The sequence below is a fragment of the Crocodylus porosus genome, unplaced genomic scaffold, assembly GCF_001723895.1.
Source record: "Crocodylus porosus isolate Cpor-Errol unplaced genomic scaffold, CroPor_comp1, whole genome shotgun sequence".
In the NCBI taxonomy this organism is placed as follows: domain Eukaryota; kingdom Metazoa; phylum Chordata; order Crocodylia; family Crocodylidae; genus Crocodylus; species Crocodylus porosus.
The window spans coordinates 7880474-7904952 of NW_017728921.1; the positions used below are offsets into that span (position 1 = coordinate 7880474).

Sequence of the window (24479 nt, forward strand, 5' to 3'; positions counted from 1 at the left end):
TCACAAACTTTCCCAGAAGTGAGCGCTAACATGTTGCTTTTACAGGCCTTTTTCTCAAAGAAATTCCGGCACAAAGATAATCCCAAAACCTTGAGTTCTTGGGTACTGCTGGTAGGTAGCGATGCATTTCATTTCCCAGCTTCAGAGCACTTTGCTAACATGGGTGGAAGCCTCACCACACACCTCTGAGGTCAGAAAGTCATTTTAGACCTGTTGAAGATGGGATAAATAAGAGTGATTGGTATTACCAAAGGCACAGCAGCAGTTCCGTGGCTGAGCCACAGCCAGCATTGGAAGCCGGGATCCCCAGACTCTTAAAGCCATGCCTCTGACCCTGGGTCTGCTGCTGCTAAAACAGGCTGCACCTGCTCTCTCGCACTGGGTGGGACAAAGGCCAGCAATTAGAGCAGAAGGCTCAAAACAGCCCTGAGCGTGCCCTAGGAGACCCTGAGAGTAGCACAGAGAGGAGACTTGTGCTCAGGGCTGCTGTCAAGCCATCTCCAGTGCGGGTACCTCTTAGCAGGACTGCGTGAGTGGGATTCATTTTGTTAGGGGAGGAGTCTGGAGTCTGGAAGGAGGTTGTACAGACCTGCTCTAAAGCCCAGGCGGTGCTAGCGGGAGACCTAAAAATCTCTGTAGACCGTATGCTTTGCATGTATCTGATTGCCTGGCTATATGGTACTAATACAATTCAGCGGGCTAAGCCATCCCATCTCTCAGGTAGTTGGCATTTTCAGACTTAAGCATTTGTAAAATGTTTGTAACCATGGTAGCATTGTCAAAACCATTGCTGCCAATTATCACAATACTGTCACAAGTCTCACAGGGTGCCTATACACATGCTTGGGAATGTGATGGGTGGGGGCGTTAATTAGAGTGGTTATTGAAATGCTTCAACATCACATGTATTAAGCCCCCACACGTTTAAAAATGACCACAGGACACTTTGTCTAAAGCTCATTCAACAAGCTTTAGTTAAAGGGTCCTTGCGGCCAATTTGAAATTTGATGCTAAAGCGTTGTAATTAGAACGCATTGGAGCACGTGTATAGGCAGCCATAGTGTGTTTCTTAAAGCTCCTGTTTTAGGCATCTTGGGATTTCAGGAGAATCTCAACTTTCATTAAAAAAAAAAAAAGTAAGTTTCTGTCCCTGAAGTTTGCAGAGAAAGGTTTGTACATGCACATGCACAACTTTTTTTAAAGAAGTGTGTGTGTCAGAGAGAGAGAGAGAGAAGGAAAATAATAAAAACATCAAAGATCTCATGATTTTGGGGGCCCCAAGCTCATCATTCTTGAACAGCTGGGGTTGACAATACTGCAAAAGTGACTTTGTGGGTTTTGATGCCTCCATCCTGGGTGCACCCAGCATGACATCCCCTACAGAGCCAGGTGCACCAATATCAAGACATCAGTTGCATGAAAACGGCAATTCTAAAATAAAATCATTTGGCACTAGAGACTGAATCAAAACAGAAGTCTGCTCTTTTCCCACTAATGTTAGGACAAAAATATCTCCTGCCTAGGGCATATTCCATGTGTTTGTTCTCTGTACTTTATTTTTTAGGCCCGCAAGAGGCAAATGCACTTATCCCATTAACAAAGCCCCTGATTTAAAGTGCTCGTGATTCTATTCTGAAAAGTGACCCTTTTAGTAAAAATAGCACTGTGGGGTCCCATGTTAATTTTGTCAGTGGCTCCTATGTGAAATTCTTCCGTTTAGAAGTAAAAAGACAATGGCATTTTTCTCAGAGCCCTCGGGGCTCAGCCTGATCTGTGAAAATCAGGCTTTCCTTCTCATGCAAAATCACCTTTCATGAAGACAGTGTTGCAGACCAAATCATGCCTTCTGCTGCACCTTTTGCAAGGTTGCTCCTTAGTTTATGTAAGAACCTGGGCATTTACTACTTCTCCTAATCCTTGCTGAACGTGCGCAAAGATAAAATGTTAAAATCCTGATCATGAAAATAGATTGTGCATAGTTTCCAGGAGTAAGTCTTTGGTTACTTTGCTACAGAAACCTGTTTGGAAGATTCTTTTCTCTAAACATAATAATAACTCCATTCACCCTTCCTCCCTTTCTCCCCTGGAAATTAAAGTTCCCCACTGCCGTTCATGGGACACATTTATTGCTTTTGTGAACCTAGCATTACTCTTGGTATTACTGCAGCTCAGCTACCATCCCCTGTTACCAGAAGCCTTAGATAAATGTCATTAGGCGCAGAAGATCCAGCATACACTGCTGGAAACGCGTTCCTTCTAGAGCTTTAAGCTCTGTGAGCTGCAGAGGTATAAATAAAAACTAAAAAAGTAGGTCATTGGTCTTTCAAATGCCATCTTTACAAATAGAGGCTGGGGAATTCGGAGAGAAATTAAATGTACATTTCCAAAGAAATTCCCAAGTAAGCAAAGAGGGTTTTCTTTATTTTCAAACGGACTGATAGCAAAATCTTTTTGAAAGTCCCCAGTATGGTAGGATTAGGGAGAGCACAGGGATTCCTGGAAATGAGTTCAAAAGGATTCAGAGAGCCTGGATGATATTGAAAGAGATCACGTAAATGACAGATAAATGCATTTTACAGTGGTTAGGTTTGGGTTGGCTGATGAAAAGGCTAATCTTGCAGTCCTAATGCAGGCAAAGTGATAAGTTAGCTGGTGCAAGGACTAGGGGATTATGGCTGTGACAGCATTTTTAATGTGGATATGCAGACTCCACTGTCAAAGCGGAAGGCATGAAAACTCAGTAGGAGCAAAGCATCAGTGCCTGGCAGGGTGATGACCTGTACGTGAGAAGAGCTTAGCGCTGGGGTGGGCAAGGTCCGGACCATGGCCTGGATCCGGCCTGAGATGGAATCCATTTCCCAGCAGCCCCTGCAGCTGCCGCCGCTGGATCCAGCCCCTAATGCATGGGAATCCCGGCTCATCTGGGTGGGCAGGGCCAGGAAGATCCCGGGATCTTGGGGTGGTAACAGCGTGAGGCTGGGGCCAGGGCAGAGCTGTGATCTGCTGCCCACACACCCCTGCGATGAGCGTGGGTTCGGCCAGCAGGGGCATGTCGGGAGCAGGTTGCAGCTCCGCCCCCGTACTGTCACCACCCCAAGATCCCGGCCCCGGAGCAGCTCCCTGCCCAGGCAGCTCCCGGCCAGTCTCCTTGGGCACCCTGGGAGATCGACCAAGAGCCGCACAGGCAGGGGCATCTGGGAAGTGGAATCCAGCTGCTAGCCAGATCCACCAGTTTGCACCCATTTGGCCTCGCATCGTACTCTAACACCCTTGCCCCGCTGAGCCAGCAGGGGAGTGGTGTGATCTCCAGGTGAGTCAGGTTGCATTGCTCTAGAGCAGGGGTAAGCAACCCCTGGCACGGGTGCCGGAGTGCAGCACGCAAAGGCATTTTGCGTGGCACGCGCACCTTGGGGCAGACAGCAGGGACGAGGCCAGGGCTGCGGTGCCGCAACAAAGATTGGGCCCCATCCACTCCTGGCACGCCAGCATCTTCCAGCTGAGCTTGCAGGTGTTTTTGGCACTCTTTCCAAAAACATTGCCGCCCCCTGCTCTAGAAAGATGGGTGGCCTGGCACGTTCCTTGGGTGGGTGGCAAGGGTGTAACTATATCTTGCAGCCTACTTTCTGAGTCACCTTAGCTGCACATGCCGAATGTGTTATTTCAAGCCTTCAGAAGTTAGTCCTGATAGAGCATTTGCTGCTGGCCAATGTTGATGTTGTAGACGTAAGTCCAAGAGCTTTCTGGTACCCCTGGGGGCAAGACATCTATTTGGTTTTAAGATGGAGCTTGGTAAGCCTCTGAAACGGGATTATGCGATGCGGTTGCCTTCAACTGCAGGGGGAAACAGATGACCCAGGAGGTCCCTTTCGGACATTGGAGCCCTGCAGCAGGAATTTGGGGAGCAGCTGAGCCCAGGGAGGATGCATGGGGTTCAGTGTCTGTGTTGTTAGCAAAGTCACAGTCAGGAAGGGGACAAATGGGACAAGGCACCTCTCCCCAGGCAAGATGGCATTGGCAGGTCTATGATCCTTAAGTACCGCAGCATAAATATGGAAGGCAGGTAGTGAAATTCTGGCTCAGTGTATTATTTTTAGACACCTTATATATGTGGGACTTTTATGAAGTGGAATTAGTCTACTGTTCCACAGGACATATCATCCAAGCACCTCTCAGTGTTTTCAAATGTCAATTAATTCACACACAATTCGCCTAGGAGGTAGGCAAGCATTGTCTCCATTTGTCAGATAAATATACAGAGGCACAGACTGGTTAAGTGACTCGGCTGTGTGACTGTGGGCAGGTAACCGAAAATAGCATTCGGGAGTCCTGACTCTTCATCCCCTGCTCTGATCACTAGGTAATATTACCATCCTATGCTGTGTATCTTTCAAAAACTCGAAAACAGTGGAAACGAGGATTTATAATGTCAATATTGACAAACTTCTTCCAAAGCTTTTCAGATATGAAACCATAATTATGCATTTAAACTGGTTTCTGGCTTCATCTTCTTTGCCTGGGCTTTATTATTATTCAAGACCTGTATTTGGGAGAGTGGGGGGCTTTGAATTTAATAAACAAAGGGGATATCAGCCTGTCAGGGTGCAGAGTAAAATAATATCATGAACAATGGCATCCTGTGGACTAGAATACAGCTTTGGACAGTTCAGTATTACAGCACAGTAAAGTATTGATTTATTGCAAGGTCTGGGACACTTTCTGGATATTAAATGGAAACTAGCTTTATTAACTGTTTGATTACTTGGAGTTAATACTGGCAGCATTTTTTTACATAATGCAAAAGTATCCAATCAGTGTTTATTCACCCAAGTGACTTTCTGTGCCAGCAGTTAAGAACTGCTTTTCCTCTCAATGAAGAAAACAGACCTTGTATGTAGGGGTCTGAGACCCTGGGGGCTATTTTAGCTTTCCATTTAAATAGAGAACGTGGACTGTTATTCTATGTTCACAGCGGAGATTGGGTGACGTTGAAGCAGAGTGGCCTAGTGGTTCAGGGTATGAAGGCTCTGCCTTATGTCCTACAATATAATTTTGTTTTATCAGGTTCCCCCGACCTTAGACTAGAAGAGAAACAGAAAAGCCAACGAGAGCAAAAAGAGAGAAACTGGGAAAGTTCAGAAGGTAACTAAACACTTAATTTGGCTACCGCTCACCATGGCCAGCCAGAAACATCTCCGTTGACTTGAGTGGGGTTAAAACTTCTGTCCCCAAGAGCAGAATCAGGCCCTGATAATCCAGTCCCGCTCTCAGACTGCCAAGAATCCCGAATAGGGTCAGGCTGGAGAGGGTGACAACCAACAGGGTGAGCTCTACTGAAAGACAGGCAAGAAAAACTGTAGAAGAAAGGGCAGGCAGACTGAATGATTAATCCCTCCCGTGGCTAAATTAAACAGAGAATAAATTTGTAATCTCACGATCAGCTGACAAAATCAGAGTGAAATTGCAAGTAGTTTTCTTATTTCCCTCCTTTTTTTTTATTTTTTTTTTTTAGATTTCATTAGCATTCTGGCTCCGTCGCCTCTGATCAAAGAAAGATAAATTCCCCCTTTTGTAAGGAGCAGAAATGCTCTGCTGCAGTACATAGAATAATGGCCTCTTCTGTATATTATTCATATTCCTCTCTTTGTACTTGTCATTTCGCTGTATCCCTGGTTGTTGTGTATTCCATAACTCTTAGCGGTGTTATCTGAGACCCTTCAAATAAGGAAGTGAATGGCTCGGGGGACTGGCATAGGCTTGCCAAGCCTTAAATTGACTGGCTTGCGGAGAGTGCAAGTCCAGTAGTGCTGCCATCTGATGGCTGCTGGGTGGCTTATGTAAAATGAGCAATCTCATTCACATTCGCGCTGGATGGAAGCCAACATCAAAACCTCCACCACAAAGGATGCTCTTTGTTGGCAGTCCCTACAGCAGCGTGAATGGCTGGGTGGACCAAATTTCCCATATGTGCTCTATAGGGAGACTCTCCAAAATAGTGGGGAAGCCACTGGCACAGTGCTGTGGATTTACTCTGCTCTGGTGTGGCCGTTACTAGATATTAGGATAACCAAAGGATTTACAGAAGGATTGTGAGTCCCCAGTTTTCAAAAATCAGGAGTCAGGCCTCCAGCATTCATAGCATTTTTAATCACAATACATTTTTTTAGCTCTTTTTATTTGCCTGAATTTCCCAAATCTTTTATGCTCACTCATTCCTTCTTTCAGACTTTCCTCCTCTGCAACCAAGGAGCGGACAACTTTTTCTTTTTTCTATTAACAAGAACTGAGATTCTCACATAGCCGCTTGTATCCGGGAGCTGGGGCTTTATGAAAAACAGCAAATCCCACAAGATTCACGATAAAATTGTGAGAATGGGCAATGCGGTGTTCAGGACTGCCAGCACAGTTTCTTTTGCAGACATTATAAACCATGTCTTCCATTAAAGTCAACCTTAATAAGCCAGCATAGCACTGGGGTAGCTGCCCCCACGGAGTTTGGCTCTTCGAAGGCTGACAGCGAAGTCAACTAAATGACAAAGTCAAGACTGGCCAAAGGGGAAAAGAAATGAAGGTTGTATAACAGGTTTGGGGAAGTCTGAGGGCCTGCAGAGAGGTTCTGCGACGGGGATTTGAGAGCCTTGAAACTCCGCGGGCGTCTCTGTGAGCGTCCACGTGTATGGCCCTGTATTTGGTGCCCGTTTGGGACTCTCTCGCAACTCCTGTCGGTCAGGAGCCGTTTCAGCGTTCGTAGAAACCCGAATCCTTTTGTTGCTGCCGTCGCCCGGGCAATCCTAAAGAAGGTGCCTCTGTGTGCTGCTCTTCTGTCACGTGCTATTTGGGTGTTGTGCGTTTCTGCTGCATCAAGCTGAAACAAAATGATTTTCATCCCTGCAGTTAGGAGCCAGCTGCATTCGGATGAATTGAAATGACTTTTGGGGAGAGTCATGGAGGGGGAAAAAAATAGCTCCCTGGAAGATGGCAGGAGAGTGCGGTTTGTGCTCATTTTTATTCCGCGGGAAGAAAAGGGAAAGCTCAGTGAATGTGATAAAGATACTGATTCATTAAAAAACGTTTGAGTAGCTTAATGTCTGAGCCAACCAGCCGTTAGTTGAGCATCTTCTCCCAGGAGTGAGCCATTTCCCCTAGCTTTTCCCTGGCAGCTGGTTCTCTTTAAATGCACCACACGATCTTTTCCACTGATTCCTGCAGTACATCAAAGGAGTTGAACAATTCGGTGGCCTGTCAGGACTTCACTTTGTTTATTGTGGCTGCCGGACTCTGGAGTCATCCATTCTGCGTCGATGCAAGCTCCAGCATTACAGGTCCCTGAAAGAGGAACTGTTGTGAGGGCCAACAAGTAGGGAACAATGTGATCATTGCCCCAGAGCATGTCTGACATCCCATCCAGATAATGGCCGAGTTAATTTTCATGGAATAAACGGGACCAGGGAGTCAAAGGGTTTAATGTGACCCTGTCACTGTACAGACGAAGCAGTTGAACAAGGTTCAGGGCTTCAAATAGAGGGACTGTTGCCTGCTTAGTCCCATGGCAACCACTCCCATTAAAAATCTTTTTGACCTTTTCCGCGGAAAAGGAGAAGCACGTGACGTACTTGAAATGTAAAGGTTTAAGAAAGGCGTGCCTTGTAACGGTACCTTCATTCCCTTTCCTTTGAACTGGAGAGAGATTTTATTGGGGAACAAAACCTTGTTTGACAGTGGTTGGATGGTATTAAAGTTGGGAGTTGTTATCCTTCGTGACAGAAAATTAGCTGAGATGTTTGGGAGCTATTGTTGTGACTGATGTTAAAATTTGTTCCTGCTTCCTTCAAGAGAAAATGAGACAAATGCATGCAAATGGGGGGAGCAAACAGCAAAAAATACGGGTTTTTTCTCTGGTGCTGACTCCTACTTGCCATATCACTATGGGCACAGACAGAAGTGACCATTTTTGCCTGATCTGACCACAGAAAGCAGTTTATAGCCATGACCAAACACAAGTGCATGGCTGCAGACAGCTTCAAAGATGGGCAGTCAGGTGAAAAGCTGACCCCTCCCTGAACAAGGGATCAGATGAAGATGTTTCAACACAGAGCACCTTCTGTAACGTCTGTCTGGGCTGTATTAGAGGAGCATGGGTGCAGCACGTGTCTCTTATCGGTCACTCTGAGATGCAGCAAATTGGTACCAGGCCGTTTTGGACCACTGCTTTAAATTTCCAGTCTGGTCAAGGGCCCACAGCAGTGTTGGGGAAAAGACCATCTTGGCCAGGTGCTCATTAAACAGAAGGCAATAAAGTGTGATAGAGCAGAAGGAAAAATAAAATGGGGAAGGAAAGGAACAGACGCAAGGAAAGGGTGACAACAGGATCTTAAGTCTTAAGGGTGATAACAGGATCTTAAGTCTTCCAGATGGCATTTAGGAGCTAGCAAGAACGGGTGATATTTCCCATTCTGTCTCCCTAGGAAGCTGTGGTCAGGACATCTTTCAGTAACAGGTGGATGAATGCTCAATCAGGTCATGGCAGATTCCCGGTTTGAAGGGGGAAGTGGGCAACCTGTAGTCTACATTCGTTTTCATCCCTCACCCCCAAAACCTAGAGATCCTAAAAGGAGTGATCATCAGAGCAGCCGGTCCCCTTGTCAGTTTGTCTACTCATAAAGCATGGTTTCCTCCACTTCAGTGTTGGTCCAGTATCCTGCAGCAGACGAATTGGGCCTCACTTATTTAATGAGCAAAGATCTTAGCTAGGCTCCCGGGCCATGACGTTCTAGTTTTACAATGGAAAGAGTGTGTCCTAGAGAGGGACTGTGTGGCTGCTCAGGAGAAACAGCCTTCATAGACTCACGATGTGGGGCGAAGAAGAGCGTCGCCTCACTAGAGCGTTGTCTAGGAGCTGTGAGGACGTTTTCATGTCATTATGTCCCATAACTGCTCAAGTTCATCTCGTCCAAGACCTTCAAGAAGTGGGGCTTAAATCCAAGTTTAAGAAAACCCCTGCTTTGCTTTTAATAATGCATTCCCTTCAAAGGATGAAATGAATGAAAACCTCTGCATGCCACAGTGGCCTAACAGCAAGCCAGATTCCTGTAAATAAGAAACCAAAGAGCTAAGACTGGATTCAGAATCCATTCTGGCTTCCCTTAGTGAAGGGAAGGGTTGGGTGGGCTGTGAAGTTCAATGCCAATTCAGTGATAACTGAGTCTGTGTTTGACTTAGATCTGTGAATTAAGGACCAAGGAAAGGCCAGGAAAAAGAGAACCCGACAGGAAAAAAAATGGGCTTGACTGGGCAGGTCCACTGGAGTGCAGACACTGCGGCACGTGAATGCACTGCTGCTGGAGATGCAAGGGGAAAGCAGTGAAGGAGGCGGGGAAGCCCCATGTATATAGTATGCCCAGAGCCCATTTGTACCCCCTGGAATCAGAAGTATTCTTGGCTCTCTAATATAAAACACAGGTTTCTCAATAATTGGAAAAAGATGTGTTCATCTTTCCACTGATTCACCCCTTAAGGAAATCAAAATGTGGATTTAAGTTACAGGGAAAAAAAACCTGTGCAAATGGAAACAAGTTGCTTAAGCATACTTGGAGAGTTTCCCCCAGTTATTGACCTCCCCTGAGACACCCCCATCCCTAATTGTATTCACGTGCTCCTTTTGCCTTTGGGGCTGCAGTGTTCATAGGGTCAAGCTGCCCACGTTTTGGCCCCAAGGCAAGTTATACGAACGCGCTTTATGAATCCGATCCAAAACTCAGAGGTCGGTGCGAGTCTTTTCTCGACTTCATCAATGGGGTTTGGAGCAGGCCATAAAAAAACATGTGTTGTTTGCAGCAGCCTCAAGGCAAGAGGATTTGTGCTATTTTGGGGGTAAGCTGACTGCACGCATGGTCCCAACGATACAGCAGTCTTAAATAGATTAAGATTCAGTTGGCTCATAAGAGCTAGCAGCTTTGTCCAGCGCATCCCACTAGACTGCCTTCAGAGCGTTTCCTACAGACTTCGAGCATTCAGATTAAGATGGAAGATGCTGAGATCAGTGTGCAAAGGCAAGGATTACTGAGGGAGGCAAAAGGTCTTACCAAATACTGGTGCTGTTTTGTAACTGGAATCATTGGAACCCGTTGGGTTGATTCTCCTGTTACCTGCTTTGCTCGGCACGCTTCTCACTTTCTTGACTGTAGTCCTTCCACTCAAGCAAGTCAAAGGGTTCTCCCTGGTGACTAGCTACCATTAAAAGGGAGGAGGAGGAAACAGGACTGACCTGTTCACTAATGGGAGCACACGTTACACTGCCTTAAGAGTTGCACCAGTAGGTGCTACCAGTGAGAGCGCTTTGGAAAGCTGGGGGGCCGCTAAGGCATGCTCTCCCAAGGAAATGGTAGGAGTCCCAACTCTTAAAGCACATTAAACAAGACTCTACAAAGCACAATGGTATGGACAATTCTGCACAGCACTTCAGGAGGTAAAGGATGCCACGAACCATCAATTGAATGGTAATGCACCACCCTTCCAATGGGACCCATAGCCTTCCCATTCCCTACTGATATTCTCAGTGCACTGGTCCTTCGTTCGCCTAGCAGTTGAGCTCACGAGCATAGGATCCTTCTTAGCAGAGAGGAAAAGAAACTTTCTAGTCTGCAGGGCTGGTGGCAAAGGGCAGCGAGAACAGTTGCCAGAGGGGGATTGAGGATAGGATTATGGATACCAAGGGACTGCAGGGAAAGAAGATGACTTCAAAAAGTCACATAGGTTCTAAGTAATAGTCCTAATAAATACTGGAAACGGTACGCGTTCTTCTCAGCGCTGCCCTTGCAGTGCCAGCTGGGGCAATGCCATGAATACTCAGCTCAGAGATTTTGCCATAATAATGAAAAGTGCACGCCGTGGTGAGTGTAATCTGGGTGCACTTATCACAAAGATGGCTGTAATCCTGCAATACAGGGCTGTGGAGCTGGAGAGGTCATTTTTAGCAAGCGTGGCTAAGTCCCTTCCCTGGATTTCTGCACAGTTTCCTATCTGCACGTCGTAGCAGGCGTGTTTGTGTGTCGGACGGCTGCCTCAATTTCCTCTGCTGATAAAGCAGGGAAGAAGGCGCCACGTCTAGCTGTGTGAAGGTCCCTTTCTGCGGGCTTTCCTCATGCAAATAATAGCAGCTCGTGGGACTCGCCCACAACGCACCCCTGCTGCAGCGAGGAGCGATTATACATCAGCTTTTTTCTTGTTCCTTGTATCCGAAGTTTGTGGCATGTGAATCTTGTTTGTTTTCTCCCAGGACTTTGACTTCAAGGCTACCAGGAACATTTTGCCTGTGCTTAGATATTGTCAACACATATAAAATGGCTGCAGAATGTTTTCGGGAACATTTTGCAAGCACCAAGAAATCATCTTTCTCCCATTCAGGTCTTGAACTTGCTTACCTTGTGCATCCAGAACTGCTGTTGACTTCCTGGGAGCCTGGGATCAATGGGAAGCGTTGGACACCGCAGTGCTAGAGTTGGAAGGAGTTACAGAGGGGTCTGATCATGACGTTAGTACTGCTGACCCTACTCTTGTGAAAACATTATTGTCTGAAACAGTGTGAGAGTTAAAAAAAAATATATATATATTAAGTTTAGGATCTTTATATGGGAAACACTTGGGTCCATGCTTTCATTTTTTCCTCTGTAACCCAGGGGGATAGAAACTTTTGGGGTTTTTTTTAAGATAAATCCTGAGATTCTCAGATATTCGCATGGTTCTGGAAGTAGGGCTCTAGGCAAAATGCTAGTTACCCTAAGACTTGTGATAAAATGGTAAGACTTGGCAAAAAAAAAAAAAAAAAAATCTCTGGGTTTTGTAGGACAGGGGTTAGGGAGTCAGAAGTGAGTAGGGGTTATGTGAAGCTGAGACTATTTGGTGCCTGCCTAGGGAACTGAACCAGGTCTCTTTTGCTTCTTTCCAACTTGGCATTGCTCTGATCATTTGAGCCGGACACCATCCGGTCATTCTTAGTTTGACCCAAATGACCCCCATCAATCCAGTCATCACGGGCAGGGGTCGAGTAGGGCTTTTGCAGCAGGAACTACTTTGTGTTTTGAGAGTTGCTGTGAACTGCCCTAGTATTAAATGGCCTTGTCCTTTCTCGGAGGCAGGGTCAGAGCTGAGCCAGACCGACTCAGCACCTCGCAGCGGCACTTGTGCCACGCGGCTGTTGTTTCTCCTCGGATCCCGACTGCCCGGCTGATCCAAGTTAAACGCAGAAGCAGCCCTGCGACAGCTTCCAGAGGCTGCACTGTTTATCTTTGCTAGAGGCAGAGTGTTAACAGGTTGTAAATTCAGATTTAGTTTCCTCTCAGCCGGAAAGACAACCCGAGAGTCTCAACATAGTGTAGATCTCTCCTGCATATATAGGAGTTTTTTTTCCCACCCCCCTCCTCTCTTCCTTATAATCCTTTAAATAATACCAGGGGAAAGGTATTAACTTTCAATGCTGTGGAAAGCAATTTTCCTCTGAGATATTTTAGAAGCTTATTCACCGAGCTCCGTGACTCAAATATCGGTAGCCAAGTTGAACTGAAACAGTCTCTTTTTCTTCCATTTAAAACAAACCAGTGGTTGACTCAGAGTTTGTGGGGATTGGGAGCGCTAACCTAGAGTTAGGCGGGCAAGCTTCTTTGGGGAGATGTGATATCTTTTATTAGACCAACTGAGTACTTAGCAAAAACGTTCTTTGCAAGCTTTCGGGCACAAGCACCCTTGTTCGGGCATGAGGAGTCTCTGCTCCAAGGAGATCTTATAACGGCAGACTCCCTACGCCTGCAAAAGGATGGTCGCACCAGAAAGCTTGCAAAGAGCTTTTTTCCAACTACTCAGTTGGTCTACTAAAAGGTATCACGTCTACCCGAAGAAGCTTGCCTGCCTGTGTCCTTAGACTAACACAACTCGAACCAAAAACCCTGCAACTGAGAGTTAATCATTTAAAGGGACTAAACCAAAAGCAGATTGGTTTCGTGACTTAAAACAGTAAACGGTCAGAAGAGATAGCTACCAGACCTTGTTCCTTGCTTTGCAGCAGATCTTTTAAGGGAAGTGAAGCACCGATTCCCACTGGAATGAAAACGAACTGGGTTTCCAGATCACTTGGTTTTCTTTGCAAGTCTCATAAAACAATACAGAAGGATGGCCTATGAACATAGGTTTCCCTTGCTTTAAGCCGTACATACGTTCCTGGAAAACAGCGCATAACTCGAATTCGCATAAAGGGAACACACGTTACAATGTAACAAATAGGGATACGTTCCAAGACCTCAACTGTACTGACCCCCAGACCCATTTCTACCAGTTTTACAAGACGATTTTGGTACCCACCAGCAGCAGAGAGGGGTAGGGGATAAGCTAGAGGGATGCTTAGAAGCCATAATGGGGATGGTAACTACAGAAACACGTGTCGCAGACAATGAGCGAGGAGCACAGATCCACATGGGAGACTATATTTGGGTGCATGTCACTCCCACAACGCACCGTGCAAACCAGCTGACTGCAGGTTGCCACCGCACCGATCGCATAAGAGGGAATTTAGCTTGCATACAACAGTTTTTTGGTATAAAAGGGGTCATTGCATAAGAGCGAATTCGCACGTACAGAACCCGCAGAAAGCGAGGGAAACCTGTACTCTACCTTCTTCTCAACAGCTTGGATAAGGGGAGGGTAGAGGGTCTTGCAGCGTGCCTTAAGTCAGTGGTCCTCAACCTTTTTTGCCCCAAGGGCCCCATCAGAAAATGCCAGATCTTCGTGTGCACTCCTTTTTTTGGCTACAGAAAAAGAGCGGAGTAATTTTTCTGTTACAAACAGCTCCGGCCACAGTAGGTCTGAAAGTTTTTGACATCATAAATTTCCATTTGAAAGCTCTTGTGTTTGTTGTGGGAATTATGCATAGGTGTTTGCACACCTAGCAGTGCTAAAGTTGCTTGGCACCTTCAAAAGGATCTCCTTGTAGCTCAGGTTGCTGCAGCACCCTGGTTGGGAATCACTGCTTAAACCCTGGCCAGCTACGCAGGGGGAGCTGGGAGAAGTGAGTTCTCAGGCTTAGCGCTTTTCCCGAGATCTGAACAAACATTTGTCAACGGTTAATAGTTTTGAAAAAACAATGCACTTGCAGAGGGATTGAGTGGTGGGTGTAATGTAGTGAATACATTCAGCTGGGAAATATGGGAGAATATCTAAAAACAAATGTTGCAACAGTATTCAAACAGCATATTTTTATTTCAAAATGTTTTCTTTGGGAAATGCCAAGCATTTTGTTTTGACATTCTCAACATGAAATGTTTTGACTTTTCAGCGTAAAATGACTTTGTTGTTGTTGTTGTTTCAAGATTGACCGACAAATTTTAAGAAAAAAGAAAATTTTTTTTTTCAAAGACTTTCTCTGCAGTGAAATTTTGCAGTTGTTTCAGTTTGCTTGTGTCAAAGGCGTTCCAGTACAAATACGTCTCCTGCAGTAGGTCACATGGAGGGAAGGAATTTAGTATGAACTGCTGTCATGCTGACCAGGATCGGCTCGTGATTTCCTTGTTTCTCTCCTTGTTTTCCACTTGGATAGCAAGCTCTTTGGGTTAAATGTGCTTTGCCCTCTGTATTTGTACAGCACCTAGCACAAGGACATCCTAGGCACGTTTGCAAAACTGCTGATGCTATTACTACTAGAAGTACTACTGAATTTGAACCAAATATTTTGACATGCCAAGATGAAGCATTTGATCACTGTCATTTTTCACATTTGCTGTCTTCTGTCCTTGCCAAGTACCCAGAATTAGAGAGTTTATAGACAAAGTGATCATAACACGGCCTGGAAACCATTTCCTGAGGACTGTACCTGACAACCCCATGCAAAAACCCACTTCCTGGACAGAGCAGGAGAGGTGGCGGGCAAGAGCCACCCTTTATAAGAATGACTAACAACTTAACGGTTGCTCACAATTTAGAAATCCTTCCAAAACACATCTGGGGGTGATGCTTGTAACAGATGCCAAACCTGAAATAGCAGGAAAGTCGCATCTAGGATATGGCCCGGTAAAGTTCAAGAGAGCCCCTGCCCCAAAGAGCTTGCAGTTTAAACAGACAACATGAGCAAAAGCATCATGATGCCCATTTACTCAGGTAGAACAAAGCAAGGAGTAGCTGGGAGACATACCTGCGATTACGCAAGAAGCCAGAGGCTACACTAAGAATTTAGCTGAGATCTCCCGTGTCCACACAGTGATCCTTGCTCTTTCTGGGTACTGCCCCGACTAAACAGGCATGTTAGAGAGCATAAGATACCAACTAGGTCATGCTCCATGCCCCTCTTAGCCTTTGGATCCTCTGCTGAAACTAGAATTGACGCTTGTGATGGCTGTGGTTCTGCAAAATGGATGTCTGCCCTCCCCGTTCGGGGCTGTCATGAGACCTGTGGACCCATTTCGTCGAGGAAGGTGAAAGGAAAAGACTGACTTCATAAAACAAATCTTATTAATTACTGCAGTTCGTCTCCTGCCTCGGGTTTACGGGTTCCTCCAGCTGGCTTTAATCTCCTGATTTACTACGGGAACAAAGAAGAGAAGTGGAGCACATAAATCACGGCAGAGAGAGAGGTGGAAAATCTTTTGGCAGAACTTGAGAAGGTTCGAGACTCACCATCAAGCGCAGCCTGGAAACTGGCCGCAGCTAGCAGCAGAGGTTGGGTACAGGGGGTGGAAAAAAAGACCCCGAGACGATAAAACCGTTTTCTTACAATGTGACCTTTGGAAATCAGTAAGGTCAGGTGCTCTTTGAAAGCCTGGGCAGATCAGTGCAGCCTTTCTGAATGCAAAGCTTGGGGAGGGTGAGCAAACATTACAGGCAAGAAAGATCTCAGGCACTGAAGAAGAGCGACCGAAAGGGGTCAGTGTTTGTTAAGTTGAGGCACCAGATTTAAAGCATACGTAGATTTAAGCATGTGCATGTGTAAGCTGTGCAGCAAGTTTAAGAACAGACCCGAGTAGGGGACCTGGTTTGTTCTGGATGAAACAGTGGTTGCTAGTCTAGGAGCGGGCAACGTACAGCTCGAAGAACAGCAAGCAGGTGAAAGGATGGCGCTTATCTGGCACGCTAACGGATGAAGAAGTAAGTATATCCGTCCACAAAGAAACTGCACTGACAGGGAACTGGAGGGCTGGAAAAAGGCCTCGGTGGCTGCACAACTTCCGTGAAACTTTGTATAACTTGAGGGGGAGATGCATTTAGTTGTCTCAAGATGACTTCTGAATCCCTGGTGGCTGTCTCGTATGGGTGGAGACCCGAAACCTTAGGATGCGTCCACCTTATAATCATTGCAGTGACTGCGGCTTTTGCCTAAATAGCTCGGGGATGGCTAATGGTGTAGTCATGGCAGCAAAACTCACCTGGGAAAACGGGTAAATGCTCACCCTGCACCGAGCTCCGCGTTACACCAGTTGCACTGCTCCAAGTCCCTGAGCTAGCACATTTAAGTCTGGGACAGACATTGCATAAACTGGTTTGACCCAAATCTGTTAAGGCTGATACTACGTTCAACCAGGTTTATCTCAAACCAGTTTCAGCCATTTTGAAACTGGTTTATGTGCACTGACCATCTGTTCTGCTACACGTTTAAACCAGTTTCTGATCACTTAAACTGGTTTATGTGTAATGTCTGTCCCTAGCCTTAAAGGCAGCTGTGGGACAGGTGCCACACTGCAGTATAGACATGCCCTGAGTTGCTAGGTCTCTTGTTGGTACTCCAAAAACGCTAGACAACACAGGACCAGTGGCAGCATTTGCTGCAAAGATCACTTGAGCTTGGCAAAACTGTAGCACGTGAAGAAATCTGTGGAGAACTCAAAGCTTGCCCTCTGTACAGCTTAGTCTGACAGGTGGTATTAGCCTTTCCTGACCATAAACACTTACCCAAGATTGTAATTTAAATGGAAAAATTGTAATGGGAGCAAGCATCAAAGACTCCAGGAGTTATTTATCACATCTTCAGCTGTGGCTGTTGCTGGTTTAATTGCCTTTCATCTGCAAAAAGACTCAGAACTCATGGTATAGGTGATATCTTTTATTAGACCAACTAGATTTTTGCAACAACAACAAAAAGTCTTTATTTGCAAGCTTTCAGGCACAAGGACCCTTCTTCAGGCATAGAAGAAAAGATGGTTTTGCCTCTAGACCAATACAGCTGCAACCTGGATACCATTCGTCTGTAATGCATTTATCAGGTGGTCATTACATATAGTCACTGATGAACAATGCAGTTTCTTCTACTGTGACAGCAGAAGGGATAAGGATGGGCAATGGCAATGACTGGATTTCTATCCAGGGTTAGGCTGAACACATTAAATAAGTTATTTCTCTCTAAATCCTACACTTCAGGATACTGAGAGGCTGAGGACCTAGATGAAAATTGACGGTGAACTTAAGAACCACAATTTGCAAGTAGAATATTGATTGGAAATTGCGATTTTGTTTACAAAAATGATTAATTATTGTGGGATTTTCTAAATAATGATATATCTTCTTTAGCCTGTCTTGGCAAGAATTTCATCAGTGAGTCCAAAGTGAGCAGTCAGGGCCTTTCATCAGTAAAATGAAGATGCTTTTTCTTTCCTTCGTGCCAACAAAATGTTTTAATTCTCTGTTGTAGAAAGAGGGACAAGTCGCCCAATTACTGAGAGACAAAACTGGGAAAGACTTTTTTTTGTGCTAGGAATTAATAGCCATAGTGGTTTAGGCAAGACAGTCAAGCTTCTCTCACTCATCATCCTGTCTGCCACATGCTGAAAAGACTTCAAAGCACCACCCTTATAGGATCCTGGATTCAGTGTGAAGCTGAAGCTGACCTCACTGTGATTCTGTTCAGCTTTAAAATGAAGGCGACTTTCATCTCTCTGCTCTATGGTTTATTTCTGCCAAAGGATCAAAAATGATGGCCCTGATCCAGGAAACCATATGCTTTCAACATATGCACAGCTCTGCAAATCCTTGGGTCTGTTCAGGAAGTTAAACTTGTGTTTTGATGTGGTTTCCTCTACTAGGGTTTATATTCACGTTCAGAGTTAAAGGGCAGGGCTGAGAACAAGGCTTGAGATTCTGGATTTGGACGGATGTGAGCATGGCTTTGATACTCACTGCCAGGTTATTGCGTTGGCTGTTGCTACCATGAAGAGCGGGCAGCCAAAATGATTGGGGAAGCATGGTAGCATTCCTACATCGTGGCTAGGGCAAGGTAAGTGAGAAGGATGGCTGGTCCTACTCTGGAGAAAAGTCCAAATGAACACAATTAATTGATGTTTTAGAAATGCTCTAATTTTTTATAGCTAGATACAAGATTTGGATTGTGAGGATATCAAAAGACCTAAATGTAACTACTTCTGATGCTCCAGACAATAGCTGTGTTGATAGATGCAAAAGGGATTACTCCCTGAGGTGGCGGATGGCAAATACAGGATTTGGTTTGGTCCGTTCAGGTCTAACCCCGAGGTTCAAGTAACTCGAGAGGCGCTGCTACTGATTCACATACCCTTCAGCTGTTAGAGAAACATGTGAAATGCATGTTGTGATATAACGGGTCAAACTTTTCCTCCTGGACAAGGGACAAGGCTGTGAGTTGGCATGCTGCCTTTTAGAGAAGGATGCTGGGCATTTAAAAATAAAAATGTGGCCAGCCAAGTGATTCTGTGTGATTAAACAGGTAGAGCAGGGAGGAGAATTGCTCAGTTGGAGTTGGGGAACTATGCTCTGAGGAAGCCTGGAGTATTCCAGCTGCTTGTCATCTCCATTTACTGTCACCGCACCCGCCTGCGTTGAGAAAAATAGTATATGTATATATACTGCATAGGTCAGGTAGGTAAATACAGGACACCATCAAGCAATTTGGCCTTTGGGTCTTCGGTCTAAAAAGTTTATTGAGGAGCTATAATTTACAATTTTTTTATATACCGAGCTGGTACTATTGATTTTTTTTTTTTTAAATGAATATTTAATTACAGTCATACAACAAGGTCAACCAATCTTTGGAAAGGAAATAAATAGACTTTACTTTGCTAGCAGTCAAACGTTGTGAGTAAATTAACATTTAAGTGATAACAGTTGTAGCGTGTGTATAGAGACGTACGTTTAAAATGCACGAGACTTGGTATAATCTGACCTAATTCTGATTCATCCATTGACCTTGTTATATAAAATGCAGTGCCCTTTTTAGAGGGAGCTGCAGATTACACTTCTGCATATTTATTTAGGAGCTCAGTCTCCTGGATATCCCTACTCTAATTCCAGTGCTAAGTACCATGACAACATTGATTTCCTTTACTAAACCTAACTTACTTTTATCCCTGAATGGGCTTATGTAATAGTATATGTGAAAACCACTCAAGTTAATGCCCAATATTGTAGTTAATTAGCAAAGTGGTATTGTAGCCACAGTCCTTTGTTCTCGAGTAGTGGATTGTTCTACTAACCGTGGCCAGCTAAAGCATCTGCCCTAATCAACAAGAGCCAGCTATTGAGTATTATGAGCTACCCGGCAGCAAGAATAATTTGCAGCTCCTGAGGACAGTGTAATCCTGAACAAAATCTAGATTTGTGATTCCTACTGGCGTTATGTCATTTCAAAACCATTTTCAAGCAACAGACACAGAAAATAGGTTGAAAAGCTTTTCCCTTCCTCTTTTCGGTAAGATTATGGCAAGTCAGCAATGACTCTTCTTCAGATTTGGTTTTCTAAAAGCAATATCAAATGCCCATGCTAGGCTAGTGGTTTTATTAATGAGGAATTTTAGGAGGGGGGGGAGGTAGGTGAAGACGTTCTAGATATGCCCAGGAGAGTCCAGGTATATTTCTTGAAGTGTTAGCAGGCAGCTGGTAGCTTTATGCTAATTCTGAGATATGCAGTAGAGTTTTTGTACTAATGGACATGTATTTATGCTGTACATTCATTCAAACTATGTGTAGTTGGGAAGAACTAATGGGCTTTGCACACCTTGATGGACCCTCTAGTGGGTCACATTCTCTCTTTAAGAGCTTTAGTGCCGTCTTCAAGTAACATAGTTGAAGACAGTGGAATAAGACAAGATCCAGATTTTGACCCGCTGAGGACTTTGGGAAGATGGCTTGGCTCTATGCGTTCATAACGAGGGAAGGGGTTGGTTTCGTATTTATTACCTTAAACTGCATATATTTTGCTTGAAATCATGGTGTAAAGACGTCTCTGGGGAAAAGAAAAAGCCCTCTTAAACTCAGGGTCAGATTATTAAAGCTACTAGAGACACAGACTGGCACCAAGTAGGGTTTTCAGAAGAGCCTAAAGACCTGCTCCCCACCGTGACATCTGTAAGGCACTCAGGTAGCTTTAGAAATCCTGTTAGGCTTCTCTCTGCATCTTTAGATTCCAAAATATTTTTTTAAATCTGGCATTTAGAGACTCATTTTCTGATATTCCCTAGGCCCTACTCTGTACTCTGGCTGGGCCAATCCTCTGCTAGGGTAGTTGGCTTAGGAACCATACACCAGTGTCATGAATTACAGCATTAATTAAAATTAAAAATTAAAGAATTTTTTTTTTTTGCAAGAATCGTGTTGGTCTAATAAAAGGTATCATCTCTACTACAAGTCCTGATGAATTACAGCAGCACTTAGGCTACTTTAACTGATGGTGGGACCAGGCTGGAAGTCGTAATTGGATCCCTGTTCCCACACACATGTGGGATCTCACAGGCCTGGAAGAATCTGTCCCCAAGAGGTGTTTTGCGAACTCGTAGATGCATTGGAGATGGGAATGGTTTGCATGCCTACAAAGATGGACAAGTCACACCATTCTCCGTGGTCTGTGAAAACTGATGTAGAGCTGAACATCATGGAAATCACAGTTACATGTGTTTTGCACTTAACTACTATCTTTGTTGGAAGATTTGTTCACAAACACTGCTAATTAAAGCTAGCAGCCACCAATGCTGATGTAATTAGAGGCATAGGATGACATTAACTTGCCCATGGTCGCACAACAGGTTTGTAGCAGAAACACAAACGACCCTGTAGGAACATCAACTGACTTCCAGGCCTCTGCGCTAATCAATAGATTGAAGAATGTCCTTGGTAATACGTTATGGAGAGAGTGAAAGGTAGAAAGACAGCAAGAAAACCAACCAGTATTAGTGCACCAGAGTTACAAGAATGTCCTAGAAAAGGGAGCGGGTTGTTTGAAGCGTTGCTCCTGAAATTCAGTTTGGTGGAGTGAGCCCACACAAGGCGCAGATGGGGGGATTAATCGGTGTTCTACACCGGGGCAAATTTTCCCCAAAGAGTCGAACTCTCTGCCACGTGCAATCTGCATCCTAGCTGCCCTGCCCCTAATTCTTCCTCTCCTGAGAGCACCTCCCAGTGCAGAAGCACGCATAGTTTATTTCTCTGACGCAAAAAGTTGCCACAGTTAGAAAAAGCTCAGATTTTCTCTGAAGATAATGTTCCTGCTCTCTCTACTGCCTTCAGATGGCAGCAACATAAAATAACCTTGATGCTTTGCTTAATGCTGATATATTGAATTTACAGTGCCTCAGCTACCTTGGCCTCTCCTAAATATTTTACAATCACTGCTTCCAACAGGGCTAAGGTGAAGAAGGGAGTAAATATTCTCGGCGCAAAGACAAGTGATCCATGGCAATGGGATGTGAAGCAGGAGGTGGGGAATGGTGGAAAACATTCAACCACGACAGTTATTTGTCAGAAGATAGCACCAAGTTCAAGGAACAGGTAAGTGAGCTCATATCCGCAGCACATTAAACTCATTTATATCCATGATACCATTCACTGCTTGAAAGACTTAGGACTCATATTAACCACTACTTAGTAGAGCTATTAAATCTGCAGCCTGAAAATCTGGAGATACTTACATTAACTATCGTACCATCTGCTGATCTACAATTGGGCATCTCACTTTTCAGGTAATAAAACTCATCAGTGTAAGCTTCAAAATGAATAGACTAGACCTAAGGGAGGCCCCCTCCCCTTTTTACCATGAATATGAGCGTCTTACTCTTTAAAGGTTTTTACTATGCAGAGATTCGTCTGGCTTGATAGCTCCGACCTTGTTTCTCAAAAGCTGTCTCATCATCCATGGTCAGTCTCTCAAGTCACCAATCAACTCTTCTGTGATGAGCTTCACTAACTCTTCAGCATTAGTTCAGGGTCATCATGCAAAGTGTTTGTTATTTATGGTATTCAGCGTAAATGAGAAAAGTCCCCTTTTTTTGTGAGTGAAGAATTATTTTCTCCCCAAGTTTCCCCCCCGTGTCCTTTGCAGTTGTCTGAGTCACCTTGGAATGCACCAGAAGAAGGTATCTGCCTACCTTTCCCCCTTCGTACTTGGAGGCAAGGCAGCTTAGGTTGGGAATGGGGACATCCACTTACGTTGGAGTGGATAACGGTCTACGAATAACTACTTTCGGAGCCTAGACAGGAATTTCTCTTGCGAGAGTCACTGCTGTTGTTAGGGTTTGTTTAGGAAGTTGGAACCATTCATGGTTTGCTTGGGTTTACCTTTCGGTATTAGCTCAATTCATAGCGAGGCCTGCTGGAGGAGGTCATAATATCTTCAATCAGCACTGGGTTGGTTTGAGGCTGCCCAGTGGCCTTCAGACTTGTGCACTAGTTCTCCAGGCACAGGAGAGTCGGAGTAAGTGGTAGCAACACGTCCTTTCAGTACCTGGACAATGAGGATGCCTCATAAATGCTAGACTTCCATAAAGTGCAGAAACATCTGTTGCCACGAGTGGTTTACTAACTCAATCCAACTACGTTTGATATCATTGCTGTTAGTGAGATTTGCAAGGGAGAGTTTATGCCGACGGGAAAAAGGGAAAAGAAATAAATCATATAAGCCTGCCAAAAATGGTATTAAAAATGTTTGAAAGGGAAACCAGGGTTTTAGAATCAGCACGTAATGCTAAATGTATTTGCAGCTGTGGAAATATAATCGTCAGGTTATCAAAACTCAAATTAAATCTTCTTAATCCAATTTGCATAAAGTCTAATTAACCTATAAAATATTTTTAGCACCGATTATGCAAATAAAAGTAGATGTGTTAATTAACGCCTCTTTCATTTCCATATGTAAATAGTCCCTTTCTTTCAAAAGCAGGAGGGCTGAATTTGAACGAAATGTTAATGTGTTGGGAAGGATTGAGTAGACAGAAACCTTGACGCCTTTAGCTCTCCAACCACCACAGAAATGTGTATCATCTAATGCACTGAAATAGAGCCTTATGCTATGAATTTGTATTAATCAGATTTCCTCCCCAAACGCAGTAATGAGTGCCAGTTAGGTGTCTCCGCACTGATTTACCTGGGGAGAGGCGTACTGAGTGGTGGACGCTACAGTTGTTATTGAGTGTCATTTGGAGCCCTCTCTGTGCAGAGCGCAAATATGCTATTAAGCTAATTTAATTTGGCTAAGGATTGCAGGCCCCTAATGGGATGTTTCTCCGCTACCACCAGCTTTTTCAAAGTAGTTTAGTAACATCATTTGTCTGGGCAAAGTGCACTGTTTTCTATTATGAGATCAGATGGGAACATGTGAGGCTCTGCTTTGGAGCTCCAGCCGCAGGAGGGTTTAAGTTTCTCCTGCCACAAACCCAGTGAACTTGTAAATTCATTGATTCATTTAGGCAGAGAAAGATGCTCTCAACTGTCTCTGCAAAAGGAAACAACAATTTTGTTTCTCCTCTGATGCTTTTCTAAAATGATCTGTCAGGGGGATTGTAAAATCGTAGAGAAGTCGGGCTGGAAGGGACCTCCAGAGGTCATCTAGTCCAGCCCCCTGCCTGACGCAGGATCTTCCCTATGCAAACCATCCTATACAAATCCAGTATCTAAACTCTCTGTAATAATGCCGTCAACCCTAACACAACACAAGACATAATACCCTAACCTGCCCCAGGTAAAGCAAGGGAGCCACGGCAGTGGATGGTAAGAGCTGGATGCACAGAGGATTGTTTTTCTTCTTGCTTGATCAGCCACTTCCAGGAGGTCAGAGAATGAGTCAACAGGGAGAGAAAGCGCTATGCACTCTTTGTCTTTAATGCAGCCTGCAGAAGGAGTAGATTAGTTCCCACTTGGGGTGTTACATTGTCTCTCAGTAGGTGTGTCTACAAGGGACGCTTTACTGTGCAGTAGACTAATCGACTGCGCAGTAAAGCATCACCATCTACACATGCAGGACAGCTCCCAGCCAGCCCCGGGCTGCTTGAGGAAATCTGTGCCCAGCCCAGAGCTAGCTGGGAGCTGCCCCCGAAGTGGGACAGCTCCTGGCCAACCCCCAGCTGCACAGGGAAGCCCCGCTGGGCATGGGGCTTGTCCCCATGTGTAGGAGGCCAAAGAGCTCTGCAGCAGCAGCTGTCTCCCAGCCCCCTGCACATCAGGACCCCTCTCGATGTGTAGGGGGCAAGGCGACAGCTGCTGCTGCAGCTGGCACAGTT

General features: G+C 45.0%; 1 protein-coding gene across 1 annotated transcript in view; it reads left to right on the forward strand.

Annotated features, from left to right (window-relative positions):
* The window catches only part of TMEM132C (transmembrane protein 132C), a 219704-nt gene that overhangs the window by 65280 nt on the left and 129945 nt on the right, over positions 1-24479 (forward strand). The window contains exon 4 of the mRNA XM_019539386.1: positions 21610-21756. Within this exon, the coding sequence (XP_019394931.1) occupies positions 21610-21756 (147 nt within the window). The remainder of the gene's footprint in view (positions 1-21609; positions 21757-24479) is intronic.